Raw genomic sequence first — 25028 nt, forward strand, 5'->3', positions numbered from 1 at the left:
TTCCAAGGACAAGACGAAATTTGAATTGTAGCTCCGGTCCTTCACTGAGGGACAGGAGCGATTTTCCTCCTGGAGGCATTTCTGTGCTCATGAAAATCTTCAATTTATATTCAATGGAAAGATCTCGCCGTTCTCCATCACTTCAAACGTAAAATTTGTCTGGACTCTGCAAGAATGATGAGATATTTGAGATTGAGCTCCTGTCCTTCACTGAGGGACAGGAGCGATTTTGCTCCTACAGGCCAAAATATCATGATTTTACACATTTTATCACTTCACAAGGCGAAAACAAATCATTTGAAATGCCTAGGATCAAAATTCAAAAAAGTCAAAATTTGGTCAAAAATATTCAATTGGACAAAAATTCACATTTCATCTTCAACACTTAGACAAATTTAAGCTCTGCATCAACATTCCAATTGAAAATTAGACCATTCTGGCGAATTCATTTCATTCAAAATTTGCATTCTAGAAAAGGAAACTCAAAAGCCCTCAAAAACGACTGGATTTTGGTCCGAAAAGACGGTAATTAGAACCCTAAGGCTTGACCCTAATCCAGACAACTAACAAACTAACAAAACCCTAAAAAAAGCAAAGCGAAAACGAACAAAACGAGCAAAAAACATGGGTCCCCATTTGCAATGGGGCGATGTGTGAAAACGTCACAACAGGTACACATACTCAAATTCGCTCTAGACCCTTAGCAAGGACATGAAAATTTTGCTCTGGATCCTTTGGAAGGACATGACTCAAAATGAAAATCGCTCTCTATCCTTTGGAAGGACAAGGTCAAGGTGAAAAAGTTCGCTCTGTCCTTTGGAAGGACAAGGTCAAGGTGAAAAAGTTCGCTCTATGCCCTTTGGAAGGACAAGGTCAAGGTGAAAGAGTTCGCTCTATGTCCTTTGGAAGGACAAGACTTTAATCAAAATTTCGCTCCATGACCCTTGGAAGGACATGACCTTGGTAAAGATTTTCGCTCTAGGACTTGAGCAAGGTATGGAGTCAGGGCATTTAGGCAAATTTCGCTCCAACTTTGGTGTAAGGGACGGGCTTTAGGAAAGATTCTTGACTTAGTCCTTTCACCTGACTTTGCTCAGTTAGTTCAATCTTAAGTCCTTCACCCATAAATCATTCTTGCCACATACTTGATGACTTACTTCACTCCACTCAGGAGACCAACCTGACATGATGACCCTCTAGAGACTTGAGAAACTCTATCCCTTCAATGGAAAGACTAATAGCGAAGACTCTAACACAACCGAGAAAGCAAAAAGTGCGGGGGTCCCCATTTGCAATGGGGCGATGTGTGAATACCTCACAACAATAGCTACCATCACCAGGCAAGCACAAATAAAGGCAGAGCTGAAGGTATTCCTTCCAGAATCCAAGTTGGTGTCTAGGTGGAAGAAGATCAGCGATACAAATTTGGGAACTTTCAACTTGGCGGCTTTCAAAATTAGAATGTTTGGAACAGCAGGACACAGTCCATCTCCTACAGCTGCCAAGATAGTCAGAAGTGGAATTGTTGCGGCAGCTGGTTTTCCTCCTGCTATCCAGTGCCCAGACTTGATTCTTGAATGTGCAAAACACTACAATTCGGAGCGGAGAACAATTTCAACATCAAATGGCAAGCTGTTAGCCACCTTGACTTCGAAAACAATTGGTGAAGCCTTCATAATTCCTTCACATCATTTGATGACTTACCAGACCTTGAATGGCGCAAAGGCGATATATGATGCAGGTCCTGACAAATGTGCAGAAACCATCGACAAATATTGGTTGTTGAAGCCTAGACCGCACATCTCCAAAATGCTGAAGACACTCACTATCTTCGAATTCAAGCAGGAATATGTGGACCTGATAATGATGCTGAGCAGAATAATGGGGTGTTCACATACCATCAACTTTGAGCCATGGATGTTCTTCTACATCGGCGAGGTTATGAATTCCAATGGGTTGGTGGATTTGGCCAGACTAATTAGCTACTATGTTCATGAGTAGCTAAAAGATTTGAAAGAAAAGAAGTCCCAATCTTTCTACATGAGCTCCTACGTAATTTACATGCTTGCAAGGATGGGGGGCTTTGATGGTCTGTTTGGAAAGGGAGTTATGGGTTGTGGATCAACACAACTGAAAGTTCATGAGAATTATCCTCAGCTCCACCTCCACAATACTGATTCTTTCAAGCTGGCGAATGACACTTTCACCATGTACCTGACCAGACTCATGCAGAATGAGCTTCACACGAGAGTGTCACCACAAGCCAGGGCATTGGCTCAGCAATTCGGAGCCACGTTCCTGCAATTTCCAAAATTCACATATATCAGGATACAGGGCTTCACCTTCCAGCCATACAAACTACCACACTATCCATTTGACAAGCTGGTAATGTTAGAACTTATGAGGCAATTGACAACTTATGATCAAATTCAGAAGAAGAAAAAGAAGTTGTCTCTTGAATTCCCAATTGTCCTTGGAGAGTATGTGGAGGTATGCCAGAACTTGGCAGTAGCTGAGAAGGCGGTTGAAGAGTTGGCATTTTATCGCTTAGCATATTACACCACAAGGTCTCACTATGATCCATATCGCAAGATCAAGAAGGTTGTTGGAGTGAAATTCTTACACAAGTTTCACCTAGAAGACTACTAGGAAGATGCAAGGGATGATTTTGATGTCAGAAGGAAGATGTTTTCCAGGCTGCCCTTGCAAACAATCAGAATAGGTGAAGTGATTCAGGTGCCGGATCAGGTAAAGGAAGATTCGGACTTGGTGCAACCAGAATTCGAAAAAGTGAAAGATCAACCTATACAACTTCCAGATTGGTCAGAGCCGGAGATTGATGACTTGGATATTTTGGCTAGACCGGTTTTGAAATTTACTAAACACTGGGCTGATCGACATATAAGAAGGTTGAAAGAGGGAAATGTCTGCTTGACTTTCCAATTGATGGGAAATCTGTTAGGCCCAATATGGAAAGCTAATGTATTGAGAGGGGAGGGGTGAATCAGTACTCCAAAACTTTTTTTCAATAATAACCTTACTGTTATGCATAAACAGAATAGTGCAGTAACATAAAATAAAGTTAAAATGAACAGATAACAATCATACATGATTCACTCCATAACACATATATTTTGGTTACGCAGAAACTCTTGGTTAGAGAGAAAAACTGCGGTGGGGATGGCACCCACAACTTCACTACTGCAATAATAAAGATTGCTCGGTTAGAGCTACATTTAGCTATTTCTGATAGCTTACCCTGTTAGGAGTATCAAGATCTGTTAGATCTACCTTACTAAAGGATTTTACAACACTATATAGATGCTGCACCTAGTTAGAGGATTTACAATTTATAGACTTGGTTAGAGTCTTTTACCCTGTTAAAGGTTTCTCTTACAACTTCACAATTTTACAATAAAATCATTACAAATATCTGCAACTTTACATCTGAAATACTATAGCAGATTCTATGTGCTCAGAATAAGATTACCTAGCTTGTAGCATACCTCGGTAACCCATATTGTAGCTCGGTAAACCCATCTGTTTACTCTGTTCTTCGACTGTTCACTGATAACCTTCTCGGTGACCTCTCTGTGTCTCTGTAACAGTCTTCCTTCATGCATACACACACATATCTCACATCTGTCTTTTGTTAACCCTAAAATCATGTTGTATAAATAGATCTCTTACAGCGGTGATCTATTTCATTGCTTCGATCTTACAAAAAGATTCTTCGAATGAATAACTAAACAAAATATTTCATTGGTCAGATTGACCTTGTAATCATACACAATCTCCTAGTGCAATTTCCAATGTAAAACGGTTAGATGTGCCTCGATCTTGTAACACGTTTTCATGTGCATGACTAGGTTCAATGTATTTGGTAAAACGTTTCACTCGGTGAATATCAACTCGGTGAGTTAACTTTACTGCTCGGTAGCCATGAAACATTACTCGGTAAACAGCTCGGTGAATACTGCGTTCTGTGACTGCTTTCTTCTGTAATCGACTAGACTGTTCATACCGACTTCTCTGTGTGTACCGACTGCATGATTCGGTAATACTAACCGACTAGAATATATAGTATGACTTTGGATATGAAACTAATGGCAATTTGATAAGTAGTAACAATCTCCCCTTTTGACATTAGTTGAGATGTTTGACAAAAACTACTTTCAAAGTCATAACTCAAAAACTATATACTTGCAAAATGACTATACTTGACAATATATACAATAGTCAATGAAGTAGTATATGCAGATATACTCCCCTTATCGTTATTCTGTACATAACTCTGAATTTTGCATGTTCGGTTCTGTACTGTGCTAGTGTGCTCTGAATGCTCTGTATATTCTGCTCGGTATACTCCCCTTGTATACAATACTCAAAATTGTGTTGTCAAAACTGTATTACTCTCCAAATATAGAATTACTCCCCCTTTACTGAGTATTACTTTCCTCTATGTAGTATCATAATATTACTCCCCCTTTTTGACAAACATCAAAAACTCAATTTCCATCCAGAGGTGGTAACTGATCAAAAATAGACTTATACTTGGTCCGGGCGTTGGTGAGGGCGACTGAAAGTGAATCCTTTACAGTTTCCATTAATGAATTTTGTGCTTGAATATCAGATAAGAGTGATATTCAGCCATCAAGAGTGCTTCCCTCTTGTGTAGTTGATAGGCGTGTAGCTCTATTGATCTGTTCCTCTACTGATGAGAGATGAGGAAGGAATAATGTCTGAAGGGTCATTATATCCATCCTTATTTTATGCTCTTCATTCCTCAGTTCTAACTGTTTAGCCATGAGCTGTTGAAGCTTTGTATAAAAATTCTGAACTGAATTAGGCTCCGTGGTCAACTTAGTTGAGAGATCGGTGATCTCTTTCTCAATTGCATGAGTTTTATTTTTGACATCTTTAATGAATAAGGAAAATGTACACAGTTTCTGGAATAAATAAAGAATATGCTTGAGTTGAGGGGACAACTTAGCAATGAATTTGACAAGTTTTACCTTGCCAACAGCAATCGATTTCTGTACTCCCTCTATCATTTTAGCAGTTAGCTCTTTATCCTTGAGCTTGCTTAAGTACTCAGATGCATCAACTCTAGATGTTTCAATCTGATTTAGGAGTTCATCCAGTTGAATATGGATGGTTGCATCGGGTGACACTGTTGTTGAAGGTAGCATTTCGGTGAGTAGTGTCCTAACCTTCTGAAGTACTTTATTCTTTTTCTGTATGGCCAGTTGCTTCTCCTGTTCGGCCTTTGCTTTGCATAGTTCACCGAATTCAGTGAGTGCTTGCCCTTTCAATTTGGAGATGTCTACATTGGGCAACACGATCGGTTTAGATAAGTCAAATTTGAAACCATGCTTTCTCACCTTCTTCTCTTTTCCTTTGGTCGGTGGCACTAAGACAAGTGCTTGTGAGGCTTGCTGACCCTCAGTAGGTTGCTCGGTAGATGCAACACTTTGGTCGGTTCCTGTAGCCGTTGTAGTGTCTTTGGGTGGCTCGGTGCTAGGGGTCTCAGCTGTAACATTTGCAGTGCTTGTCTGTGCTTGAGACGTTTGATCTTTGGTTGTATCTCCTGCAGCTTCATATTTGTTACCTTCGGTGCCTTGCTCGGTGTCCTTGGGAGCTTCGGTTGAGACAGGTGGCTTCACCGGCGAATAAGGCTGAACTTGTTCTAAGACAGATTCACTAGAGACAAGTTTTGCATAAGTAGTGCCTTCAATCATTTCCTGCTCCGGTGCTGCTTCATCCATTACATCTTCATCAATTTGAATAGTGTCAATCGGGTCTGGACCTTCCTCGGTGACATCTAGATCTTGCTCGGTGACATCAACAATTTCAATTTGAGATTGTTCACTGACATCCTTTTGTTTGAAGATCTCCTGCCACTTGGCTTTTGTCTCATTCTCCACATCAATGTATAGCCCATTCATCAATTTTAAGGCTCTCTGTTTCACAAGAAATTTAGAATTGTATGTGGTCAAATGCTCCTTAATTTTTGTTACGGACATGTCAGGAAATAGATGGACTAGACTTCGTTCTCTTATTTGTCTCTCTAAGTCCATTGCATATTTCCATCTGTTATCAATATGTAAGTAGAGTTCACTCGGAAGTGACTTTGCTAGTTCTAATGGAGCTAGCCGAAACTTCAGAAGTGTACAGATGACAGCTTCTTCAATTTGTCGCTTCTCATCATTATTCCTAGTCTCATACTTAACATATCTAAATCCTGCAAATCCACCGTATTCTTTAAGATTGGCACAAAAATTTTCAACACTGTGAATATTTACCTTTTTGCTTTTCACAATCTGGAATTTATTTGCATCATCAGACTCTGTATCACTCGACTCTTTTGCCAAAATGAGTCTCCGAGTAGATTTCTTATAGGTCTTGGTTACCTTTGGTGCAGTAACACTCTTTTGCTTTTTACTTGGTGATGCAGCTGATGCTCTAGTGTTGGGTCTCTTTGTTGGTGGAGTAGGTAGGGCCTTTGTGATGTCCTGTTTCTTTCTTTTTAGAACTTTACCCTTTGGCAACTCTGTGCTCAATGTTATTGCAGCCTCTTGAGCTTCTGATTCCTCTTCGGTAATGGCAAGATTGCCTTTTACAGGTGTAGAGGAGGATTCTTCTCCTAATTTCTCAGATAAAACCTTTATCATTTTTGTAGCTTTTCTTGTAGCCTTAGGTGCTACAATGCTCATTTTTACTTTCTCCTTCACCTCTTCATAGGTTCCATACCTTAGTTCGGTTGCATGCCTTGGCAATGATAAATAGGCATCAATTTGTTGCTGTGTTATATCATAATCAATCTCATAACCCATTGGTTGCAACGATTGAGTCCTCGGTTCAACAACATTCACATAACAATAATCAGTATCGACCTCAAAACATATATTGTCCTTGTATTTTTCTACTAGCTGTGGTGGAATCCTGTACCTGTTGTGCATTTTCTCTTGGAATTTGCTGAAGTAATCATCCATGATATCATTAAAGTTATCTCCTAACTTCTTGATGAAGTCATTGATCTGATGGGTGATAGGTCAGTGTAGCTCCCATACTACTTTACCGACTGAGGGAAAGAACTTCTCAAAGTAGAAAAACATACATACAAGTAGTGAACCGAACTTTAGTGTATTTGCCGAGTTGTTCTTCTTCGGCTTCCTTATTGTGCTTAGGTTCTCAAACAAGTTCTTCAGTAGTACTTCACACAAGTCTACTTTCATTCCCTTCTTCACTATTTTGTAGGCCAAGTCAACTGCAGCACATGGTACACTGTTTTCCCTTGCAGATTGGAAGAAACAGTAACCAATAACTCTAATTGCAAACTTGAGTTCTGCATTAGTGACATTATTCAATTTTAGTCCTCGGTAATCAGATTCTACTTCGGTTAGACTGATTAGCTCCTTTTGTGATATCATTTTCTGTGCTTGTGCATGATCGTAGATGGGATACCCGGTGATTAGGTGAATGATTTCCTTAGTGATCTTAAACGGTTGCTCTTGTAGCCACATGAAATCATCATGTACTCTACTCAAGACAAACTTAACCCACTGGGGTTTGAACACACGGGGATAGATTAGGGCTTCAGTTAATCCCTTGATTTTGAGATGCTCAAATTTGCTATCCAGTTTGCCATCAGTGCAAAGTTCATCATATGTGTCACTAATCTCTACATGACCGAGTTCCTCAACACGACATTTGGTGAAGAATCTGACATCTTCTACTAACAAGACTCAATCCGGGATGAGTGAAAATGCAGTTTTGTCATCCGGTTCTGAGGCAACTTTGGGAGTTGGAGAATATTTCAATGAGGGCTTCTCCACATTTTGGACAACTACGGGGTCTTGGATCTTGGGCGCCATGGTAGGTTTCGGGTAAGATTTGACAAATTATCCTTAGGGTTTACAAACGACTGACGCTTCACACTCGGTAGATAATAGCAATTTGATTAGATCGGAAACCAGCTAAACAGTGTGAATAGATTGTGATGTAAATACCTCGAAATTCGCTTTGAATGAAGTTTGATCGCTTTGATTCGCTCTGCTCTGCTTCTCGAAAACTTGGGTGAATGAAAATGACCGCGAAAACATTTTTAAGTACTCAAAAATACCTTATCGGGCTCCGTGCAAGTTAGATCAAGACATTAAATGCACTCGGTTCACCTTTTACCGATTTACACCTTTTTCTGTTTTAACCGAGTAACTAACTTTCTTTTATTAACTGACTTGACAGGTTTCTTGTATAGTATATAACTGACTAATTGCATCTTAACTATGCAGATTTTGAATTTTGTACATAATAGAATAGGAATTGTTATGATTTAACCTTTAGAGAGTGCAGTCCCTTCATACCTTTTCTTGACTAATTTGAAATAGGTGCACCTAACTCGGTAGGTAAGGTGCTTTCTTCATCTGACATCATTTCTTTCTTTTTCCAAATCATCTTGAATTTTTCTTTTATCTCTTCAGTGTCTCTTCTCGGTTGATCTCTGCAATCTCCAGCTAAATGTCGAACTTTGTGACAATGAAAACATGCCATACCAGGATTTCTCCATGATCTCCGGTTGTTCATTCCAAATCTTATAAAACAGTTGGCACTAATATGTCCATATCTTCCACAACATTCGCACCATATCCTCGTATTGTAGTCCCATGGTACTGCTGCATATTGTCGGTAAGGATCTGTATGAGTTCGGTAACCTCTAGTGTTTGCTTGGTGTGGATACTTCATTTAGTTCTTTTGCTTAAACCAGCACTTCTCGATACTATGTCCATATTTATTGCAGTTTCTACAAAACCCTTTGAATTTTGCCTTCTGATAGTTGTTAACAAACTTTGTCCTACTTGATTAGATGTGCGACCATATTTATTGCAATTGTAACAATATCCATTGGACTTAGTGATATTCGGTTGCTTACCTTTTCTGATCTGGCATATGTTGGCAGTATGACCTTGATTTCCACAGTAGTAGCAAATAGGCTTCTTCTTTTTGATGTTATTCCTTTTTCCAGCTTGCTTTGATGATTCTCCTCTCTCGGTAGTATGAATTCCTTTCTCGGTCGATTCTTTTCCTTTGTACCCAAGTCCTCCATCTTTGTAGGGTCTTCTTGTATTCAGTTGCTCATCCAACATCTTTGATGCTTCATAACTTTTCTCCAATGATTCTTTGGATTTCTTTTCTGTTTCAAGTTCACCAGTCAACCTTGATACTTCAAGTTTCAATGATTGATTTTCATCATTCTTCAGAATTGCTTCATGATGTGCATAACCTAGTTGATCTGTCATATTTTGTTGAATACCAGTTAACCTTATGATTTCATCATCCTTATCAGATACTAGAACTTCAAGCTGTTGTTTCTCTCTTTGTAGATCTCTTGCTTTATCCTTAGCTATCCTTAATGCATCTAGATTTTCAGTCATCTGTGTACAGAAATGTTCATGTTCTCTTTTCATTGATTTTAGTTGATCAGCCAATGCTTTGTTCTTTTCTTTCAACATTCCAATCATTTCTTCGGTCTCTTCAGATATACTGTTCTCAGATGATGTCTCGATTTGTTCCACTAGCTCTTGAGAATCCTGCAAGTCATCAGATAATCTTCTCCTTACTTTCAGAGATTTTTGCATTTGCCTTTGCATGTCTGCAATCACTTGATTTGCATTATCCAGCTCTTCTTGTAGATACACAATCCTCCGAGATTGTTTGTAGCCTTCCATTGCTAAGATCTTTCTCTTTAGGTAGTTAAACCCTTTCCCAAGATTCAATCTCTGATACCAATTGTTAGGCCCAATATGGAAAGCTAATGTACTGAGAGGGGAGGGGTGAATCAGTACTCCAAAACTTTTCTTCAATAATAACCTTACTGTTATGCATAAATAGAATAGTGCAGTAACATAAAATAAAGTTAAAACAAACAGATAACAATCATACATGATTCACTCCATAACACATATATTTTGGTTACGCAGAAACTCTTGGTTAGAGAGAAAAATTGCGGTGGGGATGGTACCCACAACTTCACTACTGCAATAATAAAGATTGTTCGGTTAGAGCTACATTTAGCTATTTCTGATAGCTTACCCTGTTAGGAGTATCAAGATCTATTAGATCTACCTTACTAAAGGATTTTACAACACTATATAAATGCTGCACCTGGTTAGAGGATTTACAATTTATAGACTTGGTTAGAGTCTTTTACTCTGTTAAAGGTTTCTCTTACAACTTCACAATTTTACAATAAAATCATTACAAATATCTGCAACTTTACATCTGAAATGCTATAGCAGATTCTATGTGCTCAGAATAAGATTACCTAGCTTGTAGCATACCTCGGTAACCCATATTGTAACTCGGTAAACCCTTCTGTTTACTCTGTTCTTCGACTGTTCACTGATAACCTTCTTGGTGACCTCTCTATGTCTCTGTAACAATCTTCCTTCATGCATACACATATATCTCACATCTGTCTTTTTTTAACCCTAAAATCATGCTGTATAAATAGATCTCTTACAGCGGTGATCTAATTCATTGCTTCGATCTTACAAAAAGATTCTTCGAATGAATAACTAAACAAAATATTTCATTGGTCAGATTGACCTTGTAATCATACACAATCTCCTAGTGCAATTTCCAATGTAAAACGGTTAGATGTGCCTCGATCTTGTAACACGTTTTCATGTGCATGACCAGGTTCAATGTATCTGGTAAAACGTTTCACTCGGTGAATATCAACTCGGTGAGTTAACTTTACTGCTCGGTAGCCATGAAACATTACTCGGTGAATACTGCGTTCTGTGACTGCTTTCTTTTGTAACCGACTAGACTGTTCATACCGACTTCTTTGTGTGTACCGACTACATGATTCGGTAATACTAACCGACTAGAATATATAGTATGACTTTGGATATGAAACTAATGGCAATTTGATAAGTAGTAACAAAATCTTGATTCCCACAGTGAGACTATGGGAGGATGTTGACAAGCCCAAGGTGAAGGAGAAGTTCGACTTGATAAAGGGAAGGGCGCTCCAAAGAGGCCAAGGACGACAAGGAAGAAGGATGTTCAAAAGGAAGCCCAACAGGAAGTCCATGAAGAAGTTCAGTAGCAAATTCAGCAGGAAGAACCACCACAGAAATGAGCGAGGGTGGAAAGTATGCAGTTTCCAGCTAGTTCTTCCAGCGTGCAAGAGGTAGAAATGTTTTCGCAAGAAAATCCAGTCAGTCCACCTTCAGGCAACATCCTTGACAGTGCTCCAGCACAAGATATTCTTAGCGTCAGTGCTTCACATAGAGCAAATCAGCCAAGAAGTCAAAGATAGGAAATTCCAACTCATCAAGAAGAAACTCACCAGGATAGTTTCATGGAAGCCATCCTTGGCGAGATGGAGGAAGTATCACAAGAGCAAGAGCAGGTGGAAATCCATAGTCACTCCATTCCCGCTCCCGATTGGCTGATGGATAGATTAAGAAAGGAGCTGGAAAAGGAAATTGATCTAGCATGGGAGTTAGAAGAGTTGTTAAAAAGAATGGACCAGTCGACAGAGAAGAAGGCTCCTTGGAAATTCTCCAAGGTTGTGAGGGATGAATTTGGATCTCGAACCTCGCATATAGCTGAGTCTGCAGTAGATAAAAATAGGATTAAAATTATGCACAAAAGATTAGGTGATTAGTCAGATTGATCTAGGGCGTGCTTCCACCGGGTAGGTAATTGAAGGCTTCGAAGGATCTTCCTTGGCCATGACAGAAAAGATGTAGAAAACAAAGGCAAAATGTAAAAGGCTGAAGGAATAAAATAGGGCCTTATGTGAATACATTTGAAGTCTCAAACGACTGCTCAGAGAAGCAGATCCCTCATTCGTTCCTCCTTCCTCTCTCCCTAAGGAAGTCGTTGACGACACAAAAGTAATCAGAGTGATGGCCCAAAGTTCCAGGGAATGGGTGGAAGACGTGTTTACTACGGCTGGAAAATTCATTGAAGGTTTGACTCAGCTTCATACCAGATTTGTAGCCCTTCTAAACAAATTGGAGATAGCGGAAGGTTTGTGGGAAGATGTCAACATTTATCAGGACTTAACCATTCTGCGACTCAGGGCTATAATGAAGATTCCGAAGCAAACACTGATTGATGGAAAAGTAATCCAAGAGAATGAAATTTATGGCTTTTCTCGATGGTTTTGCGCCGTTTGCTCAGGAAAGATTACTTTTGAAAAGTTTAGCATGGAGTCTTTACCTTTGAAAGACTCAATTAGAAGGGTGCAGGAGGAAGTGATCAATGTGATTGAAGCACTGTTCACAAAGAGGCTAATGGCGAACTCCTTGAAATCCCAGCTACATGAGTTCTTCTTCGTAGGATCCTTTTCTAATTAACATTTTCAGAATGTTTCCTCATTTTCCAACATAATGAAGAAGGCACATGAAATGATTGTGGAATGGGAAAGCTTCTTTTCCAAGAGCGAGGAAGAAATTACCTTGATGGAGTTTGACATCGAAAGCGTGCCAAGTGTCTCCGTAGGAGAGTTGGAGGCCGTCGTCAGTAAATTCATTGCGTATGCAATTCATGAGAGGGATAATGGTCGTCCATTCTTGGACGAGAATCTTCTAATTGAATAGTGGCGGCGCATTTACTGCTAGAATATTTTGACTTAGTGGCGGCCCGGTCAATGCATGTTGAATGCATGTAGTATCTTTTTGCATGCAGCCGCCGTATTAATGATTTTATGACAGATTCCTTTTGGATGCCACCGTCGCATGAAGAATGATGGGCATGTATGGTTGCATGAGGAATATCCATGGTATTTTGGGCAAATTGGATGTAATGGGGTGCTTTTAATTCACAAATGGATGCCATTTTTGGGTTTATTTTAATTTATTGCATAAGTGATCCCGTCTCCTTGTTCGTAGAATTAGATTAGTCTTAGCCTAGTTTTCTAAACCCTTCACTCATTTACTTTCCACATATTTTAAACCCAAAAAATCCAAAAAATAAAGCTTTCATTGCAAATCATTCGCGTAGAAATTCTTGAGCCCACAAGTTTGTTAACTTCTTCTGTGAGCATACGTAAGGCCCCTTGGGTTAATAGCAAATCCATCAACTAACTGAGTCATGTCCACGCGCAAAAGGAACCTTGAGATTAGCGGGTGTTCTTTCTTTGCAATCTTAGCATACGGTCTGATTTTAAACAAGAGAGAGTGAAGTGACCGTTGGAAACTTTATTTAGTGTTCGGCGTAGTCCTAAAAAACACGTCAACACTACTCAAAGCCGATAACAATTAATATATAGTCGGATAAACCATATTAGCAAAACTTAAGAGTAGGCATTGTACACTAACTACATCATGCCCCCCAAAAGAAAAAATTATCTTCTAGCTGACAATGAAAACAAGTAAACATCAAGTAACATTAGGGAAGATTGTCCAATTTGATGATGATTGTAATGTCCCCTACTAGACATAGGCCTGTTTATTAATAATTAATCCTATATTGGATGAGTGTATTCTTGGAAAGGTAACCTTTACCTAAAAGGAAAGGCAAGCACCTACATACATGTTCAATTATAATTAGACTTGTAATTAGACTTAATTCATTTTAATGCAAAAATAGATAGAAATTGGTATATGAGACATGAGAGGGGTTGCACGGGTCCGTTGCCTACCAAGCCCGAGGAATGTTTGCTTCTAACCTCCTTGCTAGATTTGGCGGCCCATGTTGCTTGCCCTTCAAGCCCATTACCCATACACGCAACATCTTTTGAGTTCGGCGTGGGGAGTGCATATCTGGTTCCTTGACTCCAAGGGTCCTTATGACCACTTGTGAGCCCCTCGTCACCACTGGATTACACCTCAAATCTCTTCCCACAAGATGTAGCAAACAGATTGAACCGCTTCTACAAGTGCATACATCTCATATGGAATAAATCTAAATTAATAATGGTACTGTATTTACAAACATATCCAGTTTGGAATCGATTATAACGAATATTTACTTATAGATATGTATCATATAACTTATCATATAAGGCTGCTGTGTACCTCAATCTCTGCTTCTGCAGACTTAATTAATATGATTGGTGTTGATGCTAGGTTGCTGGTATAAGTGATGTTACATACCTGGCTGTATGTTGCTTGCAACTATAAATCAATTTCACTGAATGCTTGAGAGCCAGACTTATCACTGCCCTTTCTTCTAGTTGGAATGATTGTCTTATATACTACTCAATGGCAATGAAAGTCATGTTGCAAAAGGCATGACTCTTCGCTGTTCATAACTGCCACTTTCCTTGCACCCTTTCACATCTATTAGCCACCAATTATTCTCTTAATTAATTCGCTGTCACATGATAATAAACTGTGCATTCCAGGTATTGATTAGATTACAAATTAATTGAATTATCATTTATATTATTTACTGTTTGGTGTTTGTCTTAGACAGCAATTTCGATCTCTATATATATTTATTTTATGCTCCCTTGGGTCTGCTAATGCGTATTCTCATTTCACAATAAATTAATATATTATCTTAGAATTCAGACTGTTGTGCGAATGATTGTAACCTTGCTTGTATTATTCTTCTTCTTGCTGATCGATATTATTCTAAACGTGATGCCATATCCCTCCCCTCCGTGTCCTTCTACCAAGAACAAGGATGTTGTTGCCTGTAACTTAATAACAGTTGGAAGAGCGCAACTCTGCCCTTTGAAAGGGACACAACCTTTCACAATCAGATCTGCACTTCTGATTCCCAAATTCTCCCCCTCAAATGATGTTCTCCTCTCCCTTTTATATCTCATGTTTGAGGGAGTCGCAACTTTTCATTCCATCTCTTTTGACCATTCATTAACTTAATTAAATTTTAATTATATTTAATTATATTCTTATATATTTTAATTTTTAGTTCTATTTTTTATTCTTTTGAGTTATAATTTTATTATTATTATTTACCATTAAATTCTATTCCAAAGTGGGGACATTACAATGATATTGTAGGCGAAACGTATTTGCAAACTTTGAAGCATAGTTCAGAAACTTGTACTTGGAGAGTACTAGGCGAATCAAATCACTACGGTGGGCGTTTGAGGTTGCACTATTTTTGATTTCAACCTCCTCTTTGATTTTGATAACTACTTGGAGATGCATTTTGTGGCTTTGGTGGAGTGGACTTCTCTCCTTGTGTAAAGAGTACTTGTGTACTCCTGGTCTTCAAATTACAGGGGCACTCTTTTGTTGAGTGGCCCAGGACGTTCACAAAATAGCTTCTTTGGATAATTGGTTTTAGCATATCCATCACATTTAGGTTGTGTGCACCAGAGTTCTTTGCTCTCCTTACTATTATTCTCTTTTTCTGCCGTTAGTTCTTTCATCATTCAGAACACGTCTCTCTGAACTGCTTGTATTGTCCTTGATTCACTCTCGCTACAATCTTCCAAGTAAACAAAGACACAAGGATCTATGAATGGTCTCGATGCTTCATTTATCGAGCAACTGGAACATTACACAACCAACTAGGAAACACAAGCCAGTCTCACAAACCTTATCTTTTCTTGAATGCCATTTTTCACACTTCCTCCTTAACTCGTTGATACAAAAGCTCAAAATTCAGCTTGGTGAAGTATTATTATTATATTATATTATATTTTACTTATTTTTTTTGTTTTGTTAAATTTTGTTAAGATTATGGTGCATTTGCAAGGTAAGGTGTGGGGCATGTGCATGTTTTATGTAGTTTGTGTATGCTGTTGTGCATGCATGTATAGACGCTATTAAAGATCTGGCTGAAGCAAATTTTCATAGTACTGGTTTTTGATTTCAAAATTGATGTCTTTTGCTTGATTAGGAAGCAATTATTTACCTGAATGATTCATGTGCAGGGGAAAATAATAGCTTTCATAATGCTGCCAATGCAGCAATACATGCTGCAAGGGAAACGGTTAATGGGGGTGGATATTCTGCAGCAGTTCAACGCATTCTTAATTCCATGTCAGACGATGACTTTGCTAAGAAATACAAATTTCCACCAACAAAGGTAACTGAGGTTATACAGAATATTAGGCCATCACTGAACTTGGCTCTTTAATTTATCTCTGTGGTTGTTGCCACCCCTGTGCTTATTAATATTTAAGCTGTGCTGAGATCAGTATGATTTCAACTCTAGGTATTTAGAACTTTGTATGTAATTCTCTTTTTCATTTTTTGGAAATCCATCTGTTGCATTCTCTATTAATGAATGGTACTTGATGCAGCTTTCTGAACCATGCAAATGTGAAGTCATCTGCCATCGATCGTCCATCTATATTGGTGGGAGATATCTTAAGGTGTGTATAATACAATAGATTTTGCTTAGAATTTCATAACTTGCAGGATACCATGCTAAAAAGAATGGCAGTCTGTATATATTGTTCCATTTTGTGACTAGATTGATAGACAAATACTTGACACCATTTCAATTCACTTACGAACTATACTGTAATTGATACTATCCTTTCTTCCCCACTTATGTTTTGAGGCACTCTTATCATATTTACTCTGCTGCAATTTAAATTAAGGGAATATGATTTATTGTGTTATTTTATACAACTATATAGGCATAGGTAAGTATCAAGGATGGATGAACTAGTGTTTGGTTGCTTCCTCAATTAAGTGTGCAAATTTTGTTTTAAAGTTCATTCTATAATCTTTTTATATTAAAGTGTTTAGGAGCGTATAGTTAAGTCCCCTACTAGTCTTTATTCTATGTTATTGTATATGCCTTGATGGGACCTTGCACTTATCCTGGATGGGTCTTGGTTTGGGTCTGGGGCTAGGTATGTCTTGGGTCTACTTGGAGTGTGTTGATGTGTTTTTTATGCACAAAACATTTCAGAATAAAATACCAAGGTAATTTACCCTCTCTTGAACAAAATCACCTCAGATACTAAGAATGAGATCAACTAAAATGATTCCAAGGTTTCTACATGTCAGGTCTTGACGAGTGGGTAACTCAATGGTCGATGTGAATTGCTGTGTTCACTTGGGGACTTACGCAAATGTTTGTATTATCATGAATGATGCGGAATAGGTGTGCTGACAACTTAAGATTTATCAATATGGCTGTGGATTTATTTCTTACTTAAAAAAAGGACAAAAGGAATAGGGTTCAAGAAGTCTATTCTAAGTCTAGGAATGTAGGAAATGAAGAATGGATCTAGTGGAATCAAACCAGGCAAGGTCTCACAATCAGGTATTGACACAAGCTTAGTGCAATCGTCTAAGGTATACTTAAGGATTTTCAGGCTATCACCATCAAACGTTGACACCATCCAAGTTGATGCTTGTCAAGGGATGCGTAATAGTTGAAGTTAAGCTTACTTAAAATTCTAGTTGACCACACAAGGCGCACTTACTAGCGGCAAGAGGCTAGTGGTATGGATTAAGGATTCCACACAAATGAATTCAACAAATCTTACACTCAATCTAACATACATGAAAATAAATTCTAATCTAAATTCTAATCTAACTTGGAGGAATTGAGAACCATGAATGCAAATACAACACTTGAAGAGCGAAATCACCAACAATTGAACAATGATTATGATTCAAATAGCTGCAGCATATACCAACAATTTTACAAAAACTCTCTTACAAATGAGAGACAAGGAGGCATATATAGAGAGTCTTACAAAATGGATGGCCAAGATTGATCTAAGATCAATGGTCGAGATCATGCCAACAAAATCCTAGAATTGCCCTAATTAGGGTTACATAAAAAATGGTGCCACCAACATATGGCCCAATGAAAAGATACCTAGTCATCAAATAGGGAATCTTCTAGAAGATCCCTCCCTGCATCTCTCTCTCTCCTAGCATACTCCAAGAATCTAGCCAATACTGAATCTAACTCCTCCATCATGCTAGGCAAGGTATCCTGCTGTAAATCAATCACGTCCAGTGAATCCGAGCAAGCATTCAAACTATTCTCCCATTCTAGCATGAGCTTCTTCGAACTATGAACGTGAATCAACAAAGAGACCAAGTCATCTATCTTACTCTTCTTCAAAGAGTCCAACTGGCAAAAATACATAAATTTCATCTTGTCTCTTAATTCGGCTAAGTGTAAACCACTAGCATCACTAACATCAAGACCCAATAATTCCTCAATCGAGGCAAGGATCTTCATTTGAATGTCCTGAATTAATCCTTCCATCTCCATACAACTCGACTGGGCGTTCTTATAAGTTGATTTCTTCACGGTTAATGAACAATACCAGCCATGGAAATCATATTTGTGCCCACTGTGCACAATTTTCTCGTTGACCAAGGTGGAATTAGGAACCTTCTTCAAAGCCTGGAGGCGTGGAATAGTCGTGTCTTGGATAGGCCGGAATTCTTCCCAAACTCCCTCCAAATATTGGATTCTGAATACGAGCCCTGTTGTCCTATCATATGCATGGACAAACTGAGTAAGGAAATCATCTGCTTGCTTTCTTGCGCTCTCAATCCACTTTTCTACCTCCGAGAGTGTACCTCTCGCTACCTGTTGACGTGTATTTTATACACCATCATACATAGAATAAAATACCAATAGGCATCTTATCCTCTCTTGAGAAAAAGCCTCTAACTGCTGAAGATTCGCATAAAGGATCAGTTAGGAAGACTCCAAGGTTCTGGTTAGTAGGGTCTCTACGTGTGGACAAGCTTCCAGCGGTATGATGTGATTTGCTGTTTCCTTCAAGGGGTCTTACGCGTTCCGAAAGCTCAAGATTTTACTAAACTAAAGAAACTATTCAAAAATAACAAAAGAGTAGGGTTTGAAAGAGGTCTAATCTAGTCTAACCCTAAGAATGACTTCGTGTAGACAAGACTTGGCAAGATTCAACCAATTTCAATTTTGCCATAAGATAACAACTCTATTGAAATTGATGCGATCTTCTAAGGTAACAAAATGATATTCAATGCATCAAAGATCAAAGACACTACCACGAAGGTACATATCCAAAATACAATAATGATTGAAGATTAAGGGACTCAAAGTATTCTCCAGTCGACCACGCAAGGCGTTCCTACAATCAGCAAGAAGCTAGTGGTATGGAAAGCGAATCCTACCAAAGATCAAGTCTCACACTATGTCCTTCAAATTAACACACTACTTTGATTGAGCATGATTCAAGTAGATTAAACAACCATGAAGATAACCAAGAAAGTTGCAACAAAACACCATAACTTCAATATTTTATTGATTTCCAAGTCATCATGTACAACAATTGCTTGAATTCCTCTCTTCAAAACTCAATCTTGCTACAAAATAAAATTGCTTCTAACTCTAATCTCTCTAATACAATAAACTCTCTGATATCTAACCATTACCAAATGAAATGAAAAATGGGGGTATAAATAGCATCCCCAATTACAATGAAAGGTCCAGATCGAAAGTAGATCAACGGTCAAGATCATGACACCTAAACCCTAATTAGGGTTTGTTACAAATGGCCTCCTTTTTACTGAACAATACTAAATACATAGCCAAATATTAAATTTGGCACAAAAATCTAGGAGACATAAACCAATGACAAATAAGATGCCATGTCATCTATAACAACCTTTCATCTAGAATCTTATTCCCTTTCCAATGTTCTTTTTTGGCATATGCAATGAATCTTGTCACGATTCCTTCGATTTCTGCAATTGGAATCTCGGGAAGATTCTTCATACTCTCTTCGAAGTGGATGACCTGATCGAATGCATCTAGAAGAGCTGCGTCCCAAGTAGATTCAAGTTCCTTTGTTCTTTCAATCAGGAGCATGGTGGCAAACATTTGATCATATTGCTCATCTGTAACATTTGCGTCTTTGCAAAAGATGACCTTGATTCTATCCTCTAATTCCTGCATATCCACATCTGTCTCGACCTCGATCCTTTTGCCAAGAATGGTACGAAGTACCTCAAATACTCTGTCCTGGATCGGATTGATCACCTCCTCAACTTGGCCACATCTAACACTGATGTCCTTGAAGAAAACACTCTTCATATGGAGTAAGGTTGACCACTGAAACAAACTGTGAGATTCTCCATCCAAGATCTTCTCTTGCGCTAAAACTTTCCTTGATGTGTGTCTAATTACCTTCAAGACAGGAATGATGACATCTTTGGTATGGTCAAATGCAGCCACTGTTATCATCAAATTGTGGATTATCTCAAGAACTTGGATAGCTTGATGAATAATCTTCATCATCCTTGTTACAAATTCTATGGCCACTGTATGAGATTTATCCATCCAAGGACTTGTACGTTGGACCATGTTCCTGAATCTTTCTGCCTCATTGATTGATTGAAGTGGAAGTGCTTGCACTGGTGATCTAGTTGGATCCTGACGTCCCAAAGGTTCATTGATGTGACTGAAATATGTCCTCCATGCACCTCTCTCTCTCTCAAGCTTTCTATTCTTCTCCATTTCTTCTCTAAGCTTGTCTTTTAATGCTTCAAATGAGTCGGTAGCATCATCTAGTGTCTGCTCTGCTGTGGATGGTCCTAGCTCAAAAGTCTGTATATCATATTCCTCTGCTAGGATCTCACCTTCATATTTGTCTACTGCCGGTGTAGCTATCTGCAGTTTTCTGGATCCAGTTTCATCTCGAATCATCTTGGACATCTTGGTAGCCTTTCTTTTCTCTGTTACTTCGTGTGAACGTCCAACAAGGCTCTCTAAATCAATTGCACTGTCCTCGTCCTCTACTACGATCACCTTGGTTAATCTTTCCTTCAACCAATCTGGGATAATCGATCTTGTTTCTTGAACTTGAATCTCTTTGTGCACTATTTCTTCTTGTCTGGGAGGAGATGTCATCGCATTGTCCTCTTTATCTTCATCTAACTCATAGTCCTGGAGAGATCCATCTGGTGACCCTTGCTGTGCCTGTCCTTCTTCCTGCCTATCGTTCTGCACCATAGACTCCATGGATTCTTCCACTTGAATTGTTCTCCTCTCTGGTCTGGAAGATGTACCGGATGAACGATCTCGGTTGGCCTCTTGTTTCTTCTTGGAAGATTCTCTCTTTCCAGGTCTCTCTTTCCTCTTCGAACCTCTTGGATGGAGATTGCCCTCACTAGCACATCGAAGGTTACCTTCACCTGAATTTCTAGGATTAGGATTGCCTTCACTCACACTAGCTCCACCTTCGGCTGGTTTCTCTTCCAAAGTGAAAGTCATAGCTATACATTGCTCTCTCAACTTCTGATGTTGTATGTCAACCCATCTGCGAGTACAAGACAAGACTGGAGCCATTAAAGCATCTAAATCCACGACCTCGGGCTCATTCCAATCTAACCTTATTGATTTGCTTTCTCGATCATAGGATGACTGGATATGTCTGCCACTGTCCTGTGCTTGGTCGGCCACTCTGTAAATCCTGCATTTCCTGATGCAATCCAAAGGCAATCTAGAATGCATTTTTCGTTTCACTTCAAGATCATCTAAGAGATTCATCATAAAATCTTCAATTTGGTACTCATGCTTAAATTTCCTACCGACTGTCTCCTCTAAATGTCCATGTGGATCAAAGCTTTCCCTCAAAGCAAAGGTTGAAAAAGAATACAAGGCTAACTCCTTCTCTGCGTCATCCATGGCTAAAGCATTAGGACATACCTCAATTGAATTGCCCAAAATGATAGGTACTGGAACTCCATTCCCATGTCTGTGTCTGAATGCCTTCGCATATGCTGCCAACTGTCTTGTTACTTCAAGTAACACAATTCTGTCTGTCGGATATCTCGGCAACATGTATGGAGGTAAAGGACATCCATGCACCCTAATATAAGTGAACTTGGGAAACTGAATGAACCAAGCACCGTACCTCTTTATGAATTCCTGTGCATCCTGAGATAACCTGTTGTGAATTCCACCTTGCAACGTCCTTGTGATGTGCATCGTGAAGGTATCATTAACTAGCTTGTAGTTGCTCCCTGGCAGATGATGCAAGTAGGCATAGGAATCACAAGCTCTGACCTCGCCGGGTCCTCTTCCAATCACTCCTCTGTGAGGTAGTCCTGCGTATTCAACACTCCTGATCAAGGCATAGATGACGTATGAACTCATGTGGAAGGTCTTGGTAGCCTTGAGTCTTCTCAACTGTACGTCCAAGCAATGGCTAATTATCCTAGCCCAATGTATGGTACCTTTCCCTTGAACGATCACCTGGATGAAGTTGAACATCCACTTCTCAAAATAGAAGGCATGAGGGGCTCCTGTAACTCGGTTGAGCATAGTAATCAAATCTCTGTACTCCTCCTGGAAATCAATCCTGTGCGGTGTGTTTGGGATTTTGCTTAGACGGGGACGACTCTTGAGTAACCAGTTCTTATTGATTATGCTTAGACAAGCATCTGGATCATCTTCGTACATTGACCTGGCTCCTTCTAAGCTCTTATATATCATGTCCCTGTGCTCTGGAAGATGGAAAGCTTCACTTATAGCTTCCTCTGAAAGGTACGCCAAAGTGTTTCCCTCATTGGATACGATCGTTCTGGACTGTGGATCATAGTGACGAGCACACTCGATCATCAACTCATGGCACTGAATAGCTGGAGGAAAGCCGGCCGCCTTAATGATACCACTCTCGATTATTCTCCGGGCGACAGGTGATGGTTTGCCAATGTAAGGGACCTCTCGAAATTTCTTCGTGCTAAAGTTGCCTAAGTTTGTATCTCCAATGTTGCTCCACTTGGACACGATCTTAGTCTCCACTTCTTCGGTCTTCTGATCTTCTTTCATGAGAGCTGAACGACTGGTGGATGCTCCCGCCTTCGGGGTTGCCATACCTACACAACATTTCATAATGAGAAGCTAGATTTTGCAATAAATAACATAGATTAGAGAATATTTTAGGAAACTTCATGATAAGTCTTTGAGTTATCATTTCCTAAAATAAAACGATTGAGCTAGGAATTCAAAATTCAAAATTTCAAAATTCAAAATTTAAGCTATGACGATTTAAAACTTAAAACAATAAAACCAAATCGCCATACCTCACGAAAGAGCTAACTCTAGAATGCAAAATGAACAAAATTCGCCTAGGCAAAATTGATATTTCAACGTGATCTTCAAATAAATGTCCTTCTTATCAACTTCACCACCCTTCAAATCTTTGATGTGATCTCAATGTCTTCTTCAAGTTCGCACAATATGAAACTTTAGATTCGCACCACCTTGGATAATCTTGGCGCCACCTTGCTTGAAATGAAATTCGCACTTGAACACAATTTCGCACTTCTCCCTTTGTCTTCCAAATCGCATGTGAAATGGCAAAAAATGATAATGTGAAAATGAAGATTTTCACCCTCCTTTTATAGCGCTTACCTCTCACCCCCATATAGGCCGACTTGGTAAATAATAAGGCAATTTAAACGATTTTTTAAACAAATAACAAAGCCGACCTTTATATACCAAGCGCAATATTTAATTTTTATTAATAATTTAACAATTAATTATTAAATGCCTTCATTTTTAATTAATAGACTTCGATTTTTACAAGGCAAAATAATAAAATAATACCAAGCGCAATATTTAAATGCCATTTAATTGAATTTTCAAAACATATCGAATTTTAGCATTTAAAATAAATTCAAAAATATTTGTTTTGGGCGCCAAAATTTGAAAATGAAATATACATACCTCATTGCCCTGGTCCCTGACTGAGGGACAGGAGCGATCCATCAATTTGGTCTTGATCTTTGCATTTTTGACGTCCAAAGTCTTCATCTCCACGTTCAAATCGACATTTTAGCTGGGTCCTTCGAGTTTGATTGACTTGTTTGTGCGAAGGAATGTCTTTAAATGTGATATCGCCCTGGTCCCATGGAGAGGGACAGGAGCGATCCTTGTCTTCTAGCTTGAAATTCATTGTTTTTGATTCTAACTCTTCGTTCATTGCCTTCCAAATGGCGTTTTAGACCCTTTGCAACTTGTTTTGTTATGATCTTCGAAGGATAATAGGTGTTTTGGCAAATATCGCCCTGGTCCCTTGGAGAGGGACAGGAGTGATCCTCATAATTTCTCCTTGACCTTTGTAAATTCGAGCCTCAATCATCTTTGTGAAGGACAAACAATGCTATTCTTTCATTCCATGCTCATTTCGCTTGAATTCCACAAGACATTTAAACGTTGGAAGGATCATCGCCCTTGTCCCTTGGAGAGGGACAGGAGCGATCCATGTGTCTTGGCTCAAATTTGCAAACTTTTGATCTTGGTTCTTTGTTCATTGCCTTCGAAATAGCGTCCTTGATATTGCCTATCCTTGCCTTGTCTTGGTTTTGACGGGACATGAGTGTTTTAGTAAAAATCGCTTTGGTCCTTGTCCAAAGGACAGGAGCGATATAGGCCTTTTGTACAAATTAGTAGCATTTTAACGTTCAACACCTTGGTATATGACCTTCAAAGGACGCCTTGAACCTTTTACGACCTTGTAAAGTCTTGACTTAACGTGATTTTTGCATGAATTGGCCAATATATTCAATATCGCTCTGGTCCCTTCCTGAGGGACAGGAGCGAACTGGGGGTCTTGATGTAATTCGTTCAATGTTGACGACCCTTGATGCTTTGTGCTTGATGGAGATGCCTTAAGACGTCCTTGCCACCTTGTTCTCCGTCTTAGAAAGTCTTGAATTTGGAGGAACGATAGTATAATCATTATATCGCCCTGGTCCCTTGGAGAGGGACAGGAGCGATCCTGGCCTTGTGGGCTTCATTTCACTTTATCATCTTCGAAAACTATCTTCAACGGATTCGTAATGTTCCATTCCATTCACCCATGCCTTGGGGTCCATTCAAATTGAGCAAGAAAATCATCTAAAGTAAAAATCGCTCTGGTCCCTCCCTGAGGGACAGGAGCGAACTTAGGTATTTAGGTCCCTTGTTGACGTTTCATAATCTTCAATTTATCTTCAACGGGTTCAACTCACCTCCTTTCTTGCCTTCAAACTTATAACTTGCTTGATTTCTGCCGGAATTTTGCCTTATGAAGAACTTCGCTCTGGTCCCTTTGAGAGGGACGGGAA

At 39.1% G+C, this 25028-nt stretch overlaps 1 protein-coding gene across 3 annotated transcripts in view; it reads left to right on the forward strand.

Annotated features, from left to right (window-relative positions):
* LOC131073608 (uncharacterized) overlaps window positions 1-25028 on the forward strand; it is a 223078-nt gene that overhangs the window by 90261 nt on the left and 107789 nt on the right. For 2 of the 3 annotated variants that reach the window (XM_058010072.2, XM_058010073.2), the window contains exons 5-6: window positions 15875-16029; window positions 16247-16318. In XM_058010072.2, the coding sequence (XP_057866055.1) occupies window positions 15875-16029; window positions 16247-16318 (227 nt within the window). The remainder of the gene's footprint in view (window positions 1-15874; window positions 16030-16246; window positions 16319-25028) is intronic. The other variant, XM_058010074.2, reaches the window with a different exon arrangement.

This window comes from Cryptomeria japonica, chromosome 11 (assembly GCF_030272615.1).
Source record: "Cryptomeria japonica chromosome 11, Sugi_1.0, whole genome shotgun sequence".
NCBI lineage: Eukaryota > Viridiplantae > Streptophyta > Pinopsida > Cupressales > Cupressaceae > Cryptomeria > Cryptomeria japonica.